Source organism: Poromitra crassiceps (assembly GCF_964638095.1).
Source record: "Poromitra crassiceps genome assembly, chromosome: 3".
Lineage (NCBI taxonomy): Eukaryota > Metazoa > Chordata > Actinopteri > Beryciformes > Melamphaidae > Poromitra > Poromitra crassiceps.
In genome coordinates, this window is record NC_139625.1 from 33,574,679 (window position 1) to 33,582,466 (window position 7,788).

A 7,788-nucleotide genomic window follows, 5' to 3' on the forward strand; every position below is an offset into this window, starting at 1 on the left:
TTTTTTATGAAGACATCTCCCGACATATATACTACCGTTTACATTTGGTGCAATTTGGAGGCAATTTTATTTTCGATTTATTTCTTCTTCTTTGTATCTTTTATTGTCGAAGCCTTCTTCTTCTTCTTCTTCTTTGAGTTTTATGGCGGTTGGCAAACATATATGTGCATTACCGCCACCTACTGGAGTTTGATATCAGCCAAATGCCTGAGGGGTGGGCATGAAAACGAAGGCCACGCGAGCCCAGTGCATTGTGGGAAATGTAGTATTTCGCCCCTCCCCTCCACCCCCCCCCCACACACACAGAGTGGATTTTGGGTGATATCTCTGGCGGGAAACAACCAATTTAAAAAATTTCAACGGATTCTAAAACCTTAGGGGCGTGAGATTGAATATATATTCATATTCCCCACGGTAAAGCAGTCCTTTAACTCATTGAGTGCCAGCCACTTTTGGAGAACGGACGCTCCCAGTGCCAGAGTTTCAGAGCGTTTTCAGTGATTTCTCGAGGCCCACAGAATATTGTGTGATATTACTATGTAAACACTGAACACGCACAAAGAACGATGAGACTCTATTCTATCATCTGCAAAAAAAAGTTTATTGATCCCATTTTCCGTTCTTTAGTTATGAGCCGGAGAAGATAGCTTGATTCATCCAAAAACAGCAATTTTTTTCTAGAAGCTGAGATAATTGGCCTTTTGTGAAATTAAACATTTCAAGCACATCACTGACTCTGAAGCTAATCTTTTCTAATGTAGTCACACCTCAAAAATAATTTCCTTCAATAAAACAGTTTAGGCCAGGGAATTTTGTTTGGCAGAATAATATTTTTAGCTACAACCAGCAGCGCTGGCCCCTGCGTGCGCTGCTGGTTGCAGCTTCTTGCTGGTCTTGATTTGCTGCTGGTGGGCATCAGATATTCTGGCTTGCGTTTGTCAATCCTGTCCTGCTGCCTGGGTCTGTCTGGGTGTTGCGTGCTGCTCTGCGTGCCCCCCCCCCTCCCCCCCCGCCCCGCCCCGCCTCGCCTCAACTGCACACTCCTCCTCCTGTCTGTGGTGGCTCTCTGCTGAGTTTGCTGTGCGCACAGTGAAGGGTGCGCAACATCCAGTTTTTTTACAGCGTTCCGCGTGTGTTTGTCACCGGCAACGATGCTTCCAGTTGAGAATAATAACAACTCCACGGTGTGGATGTGCGGATGTGCTGTCGCAACCGACACGGAGCGGCTCAATTGTGGGAGCAGATTGGCTGCTGCAGGCACAGCTGCAGTAACGTGCTTCAGCATATCGATGCATACGGATGCGATGCGATTTCCGTTTCCATAACGACTTCTTCTTTGTTTTTTCCTTGCCTTTCTGTTATGTGGAGAGCACTGTCGCCACCTAAGGGTTCTGTAAAATAGGTTATAGACCTCCAATAGCTACAATAGTTGTACCAGAGATGTATCAGGGATTGATCCACGTCCCACCGTCAAAAAACGCAATTGACGACAATCGTCGTCTTTGGCACTCTACGTCAGTATTTGAATTGACGACAGCTGTCGTCATTGGCATTCAATGAGTTAATAGTCCAATTATTATTATTATTATTATGTCATCATGCAGGTATGTTTCAGGTAAACCCATTTTAGAGAATAACCATCAGTTAATGTAATAATGTGACATTATTTACTACAAATTGTATTACCTTTCTGACCCAGTTAGAGGGACATTTTTATTACATTCTGACCAGTAGTTTGCCAAATGTTTTACATTATCCAAACAGATATTGCATTATCTGTTTCTTTCTGTCTGTGCAACATCATGTCCCAGTTTATAATCAAGATGAAATGTCCCCTTTGAACCACTGAGCCACCGTTGACGGCACGGTGGATGTTAGCACTGTTGCCTCACAGCAAGCAGGTCCCGGGTTCGAACCCCGGTCCTTCCCAGGTCCTTTCTGTGTAGAGTTTACATGTTCTCCCCTGTTCGTGTGGGTTTCCTCTGGGTGCTCCGGTTTCCTCCCACCACCAAAAGACATGTATGTTAGGGTTAATACTCCTGTCAGTGCCCCTGACCAAGGCAATGGCAAAATAACTGGAGTTGGTCCCTGGGCGCTGCACTGCGGCTGCCCACTGCTCCTAGTTCTAGGAAGGTTCCTAGTAGAGGATGGGTCAAATGCAGAGGATGAATTTCCCCATGGGAATAAATAAAGGAAACAAAATTTCTGCACAATTCAGCAACTATTTGCTTCATTTTAGGAGCTGTTATCTGATTATTGTGCCTTTTCATCAGATGTAATGATGGCAGCTACCATTTTGAAAGAGATTACACGTAATCTGTTATTTCCCAACACCGAAGGCTTAAACACCCTTTGCTGTCTGCGAGACATTAGAGGTCCCTTGGTAGGATGTAATCTGATTACTCTAACCTACTGTACTACGGTATCAGCTTGCCTCTCTGAATGCCCCTCTGCAGTTTAAGGCATTCTCAAATCTTCCAGGTCCATTTAGTGTTGCCCCTGTGAAGGCCAAGTCACCAGTATCTCATGCTGGGAAAAATAGATAGACCACACACCCTCAAGTAGTAAGCTGATGTGTTTTGATCATTACTCCTATAGCCAGCAAATGTTCACCTTGTATACAAAATTATCCACTATGTAAAACAGTAAAAACCCTCCGCCATGTCACACCTTTCATTTACTGCTCACCACTTAGAGGAGAATAATATGGAGATAAACCTAGTCAACAAAGTTAATTACAGTAATGATTACAAAATGCTGAGAGCAGTGCGGGCCGATAATCGGTGAAGCATCACGAGCCTGAGAAATAAATATGCAAATATAAATCTGGAGTAAAACAGAACGTTGTTGTTATTTTGTTTTCGTTTTGTTATTGCATTGGGTTATCTCCACACAACACACTAGTCTCCCATACATCAAACTCACACACCCTGCTTCATCCTGATCACTGCAGCACGAGACACCAGTGGCATTTCCAGCCTATTTTAGCCGGGCAAAGTTGTTGGAGAACACATTTTTATTTAGAGCAACAGCCTGGGGCAGTGCCAGTGAGTGCTGCACACAGTAGGGGTGTAACAGTATAAGTGTTCATCCTGAACTGTCACGGTACAGACGTTACGGTTTTGGTGCATGCAGTCGGAGAATACACGGTATGTGCAATGATTGATGAACATAATGTGGAACCAACTTTCACAAGCGCGAGTTCCTAGAAACCCTAAGCTGTAAGCCCTACAACAGTTAAGGCTTTTGCACACCAAGTCCGTATTTTTCGTCAAAAATTGTGGCAGGTTTAAAAAGAAATACGACCTGTCACGTGTCACTCACGTTTACACACTGACTCCGAAACTTTAATCCGTCATTAAAGTTTTCGGAACAGGTTTGATTTTCTGCGTTTTTTTCCACATGAGTCAAAAGCCTTTTGCAAGCTGTTTGACCTGTCTGTGTCTGTTTGGGGAGAGAGACATCGAAGCGGCCGAGTCCCGCTCGGCTGGAGTCCAGTCTGAGCGGCTCGCTCCCGGGGAAGCAATGCTGCAGCACCCAGGTACAGCGCACCACAGCTGGCTTGGCGAGGTGAAGGTGAGCATTGATGGAGCCCTCCAGTATGATATGGTAACCATTCCCTGACCTGCTGCCAGCGGCTTTCTCCAGTCCACATCACCGCTGGTGCAGATCAGCCGCTGCTGCCTGTCAGTCATGTTGTAATGTGGAGGACAAATGTTTGTCTCGTATTGCGAATAGAACGACGAACATAATAATAAAACGCAAGGTGCAAGTGTGCAAGGTTTCTGTGCGTGACGATTTTTCCCGGAGGACGGATTAAAAAGAAAAACGCAACGCACTCTATGTGTAAACTCCTTTAGCAACATGCCATGCAAATCTTAGCTCAATTCTATTGAGTCAGTCACGCTATGGCGAGTGTAAATGAGACACAGGACCCGCCTGCTTCTCTCAAATCAGCTGTGTGGGAAGTAGTAGCTAACGTTAGTTAGCTCGAGCCTGATAACACGAGGTGACTAAAAAGTTACATAGTACATAAAACAAAACGTTGATGCAATATGGCATCGCCGCCACCGTCGTCCGACACACCGGTCAAAACGGTGAAAGAGGACGCGACGAGACTAAAGACGGGGGAACGATAAAAATGCGACACATATCCGGTTTACTGCCGGTTCCTCTGAAGCTGGGCGGGGTCTAGGGCGGAAAGACGTCGAGAGGTGTAATACAAAAATGATGGGGGCCAGGCTCTTCTCCTCGGGAAGAGCCTGGTGACGCGAGGTTAGTGGGAAGCAGTGAACTACGACAGCAATGGAGATCGAGTAGGGGATCAGACGAGGACGGTGTGTGGGTGTTGTCGGGCATGTGTGCAGAAAGACATCGAACATGTTAAGGAATACTCAACCGCATCACCCAGATGTACCAATCACCAGAGCTAAGCAGCAAAAAGTTGTCCAACTACAGTACTTATCCCCACTGCTTTTAAGCAGCCTAGATCCCACGCTGAAGCCATGCTGAAGCTACGCTGAAGCCACACAGTTTCATTTCGGTGTCCTTGTTAACAGGCGAGTCCATTCACACCAGCTGCACGCAACGCCACCCTGAAGCCACGCTAAAGCTATCCTGAACTGATAGTTTCAGTTTCGTGCCAGGCATGAAGTCAATGCAGGTTGTGGGGGAGGAGGGGCCGGAGGAGCAGCTCCGAGCCAGGCGCTGAGGAAAAGAGTGTTTCTGGTGTGACCGCTTTAGAGTGACACTCAGCTTCACAGTGGCTTTGCCGTATGGTGGTGTGAACAAACGGTAAGCCAGGCCAAAGTAATTGAAACATTCCTTATTTTAGTTTATTTTGTAGTACTGTATTTTCATAACACAAGAAATGCTTTTCGGTTTTGTAGCCGATTGTGGCCTTTGGGGTTTTTTCCGTCACACCTAGCACGTAGCTGCCTCTGGATACTGATTGGTGTGAACCACTGGTGGTTTGGATTCAAACCAATAGATTGAAGCATGGCAAGATTGATTTGTCACGTGATCATGATCTCATGATCTCAGGTGAATCCACCTGCCTTGCAAGTTTAGATTTCCGCTAGAGCTGCAACTAACAATTTGTTTCATTATCGATTAATCTGTCGATTATTTTCTCGACTAATCAATTAGTCGTTTGGTCTATAAAATGTCACAAAATGGTGAAAAATGTCAATTACTTTTCCCCCAAAGCTCAAGATGACACCCCCAACTGTCTTGTTTTGTCCTGACCAACAGTCCAAAACCCAGGGATAATGAGTTTCCTCTCATAGAATACTAGAGGATTTTAGTATTTTTTCCTTAAAAATTTGTTTAAACGATTCATCAATTCTAAAAAATAGTTGCAGATTAATTTTCTGTCGATCGACTAATCGATTAATCGTCAAATCGTTGCAGCTCTACTTTCCGCCTTGTAAACATCACATCTCACGCTCTGATCGTAATCGCGGTAGTCTATTTCCGACAGCATCTGAACGCGTGGTGAGAGCCTTACCCATTTATTCCTCCAACTAGATTTTCCCACTGGCCCCCAGCTGCCCACCTTCATCCTCCTCCTCTTCCTCTCTCCGGCCCCATTCCTCTGAGCCCCTCCCTCTCCTGTCTGGCTCGCAGTGCGCTTGACGGACAGGATCATGAGGCCTGGGTGAGAGACTCTCTACTGTTTTGACATCTCTTTGACAAGGTGAGGATATCAGCTGAGAAAGCAGTAGGGCCCACAGGCTCTGGGTTACCCCCCACCAGCACCCCACCTCCCCACCCACTGACACATCTCCTGAGTGACGGGAAAGTGCTGTGACATGCCTATTACATCTGAAGTAAGGAAAGGCAGGGGGGTCATAATAACAACACCGTCAGGTCTGAGTGAGAGAAGCGTGACAAAGTGTGTGTGTGTGTGTGTGTGTGTGTGTGTGTGTGTGTGTGTGTGTGTGTGTGTGTGTGTCTGTGTGTGTGTGTGTGTGTTTGTGTGTTGGGTTGGGGTCACAGGGTGCTTTTGGCCTTGTGACTGGATGACATCACAGCTGCAGCCAGTCGGTCTGGGAGTCAGAGATGTACAGTATAGCTGTCGTCACAGAGGCAGACTATAAATCTCACAAGCACAAATCTACACTCTCCAACCTGCTTCTATAGCCTGCATTTTGCTCTGCAGTTGTTGAGTTCCTCATGAAGGTGGAGGAACGGTGCAGCAGAGTCTGGCTTTTATGACAGCTAGGCTACATCTGTAATTAGACCAATGGAGAACACAACTGCAAGGTATAACCTACAATTATACAATTAATAGATTTGGAGCAGAAGGAAAGGTGTGTGTGTGTGTGTGTGTGTGTGTGTGTGTGTGTGTGTGTGTGTGTGTGTGTGTGTGTGTGTGTGTGTGTGTGTGTCATATGAAATCATGAACCAACCACCATCAATATCACCACACACACACACACACACACACACACACACACACACACACACACACACACACACACACACACACACACACACACACACACACACACACACGAAGAGACTGTCTGGCACACACTTGTCTGCACTGGCATTTTTCGCAGAAGAACTGGGAACAGCAGCAGCTGGTAGCAAAATTTTCCATTCTATATTTTTTCTCCTTTCTATTGAAATGATATTGTATTCTCACATCATTGTGATCATGAAAAGGCATTTGAATAGGCCCTATGTGGTGTGAATAAACGTAGTAGTAGTAGTATCTTATAAATTGCTCTGCAACACTGACTGATGACAAGCCATGCATGCATCTCCTGAGCCGTCTTCCAGACCAGTCTCGTCGCTAACGCTGTCAATCAGGTAGCCCATAAAAAGAAAACATTCTGTAAAATCCGTAGGCGACACATTATAATCCACATTTCGGGTGAGCAATATAGCCTGCTGATACAGAATAAGATATATTCCTCGTTATTATGCAACTTTGCCACAAAGAAGCTCACGAGGACTCGTTGAAGAAATACTTGCACTAATGAGCATGTCACTCTGACTGCAAACACATCAAAAATGCAAGCTGCAGCAGCAGCAGCCATCCGCACAGCAACGCATGTACATTCTTTTCTATCCAAGTTGAAACAAGTGAATTGCATCTGAAAAATTAAGTGTTGCTCAACTTACCAATAAGAGCCAGCTGGAGGAAGTACAGTCCAACGAAGTCCATTGTGGAGTGCGACATTAATTCAAACGGATGCAATCCCGAGCGAAGATGCACGCGAATAAAAAGCCCCCCGTTTGTTGAAATCGGCACCGAAAAAAAGACGAAAAAAAGAATTGCAGCTATTTCTCAAGTGCCGACTGGCCAGTTACGCTGACGCCGGAATCCACAGCAGTGCATGAGAAAGCAGGAGCGGAGCACAGCATCATTTTTGACAGTCAAACTTTTGTCATGGAAGAAAAAGGGGTTAGCGCCAAATGAAGACACCTGTGCCAAATTAACGCAAGACCGAGGCAGAAAAAAAACTATCCGTGCCTAGGTGGATTGAATCTTGTGTGTATTGAGCATCCCATTAACCGTGTCATGCGTCCGTCCTGAGCCGCTGCCTCCTCTCCTCTCTCGCTCTCCTCTCCACCTGCGCTCCGCACCGTACCGTCTGGAAACTGCGGATGAATCACGGGGCGCGTTGCTTTGCGCACCGACCTGTCAGGCACACCGTCCCTCTGATCCCAGACCGGAGATGCCCAGCTCGTTAAAAATCCAATTTTGGCCAAAGTTGAAAAGAGGACAAGTTAATCGATAGCCTATTTCATAGTGTTGTAAAATGGAAACAATTA

The 7,788-nt window shown here is 45.9% G+C and overlaps 1 protein-coding gene across 1 annotated transcript in view; it reads right to left on the bottom strand.

Moving 5' to 3' along the window:
- The window catches only part of gfra4a (GDNF family receptor alpha 4a), a gene marked incomplete at both ends in the record, with an annotated part of 284,239 nt that extends 277,047 nt beyond the window's left edge, over positions 1-7,192 (bottom strand). Inside the window, one exon of the mRNA XM_083633004.1 lies at positions 7,135-7,192. Coding sequence (XP_083489130.1) covers positions 7,135-7,192 — 58 coding nt within the window. The remainder of the gene's footprint in view (positions 1-7,134) is intronic.
- Between the last annotated feature and the right edge of the window lie 596 nt (positions 7,193-7,788).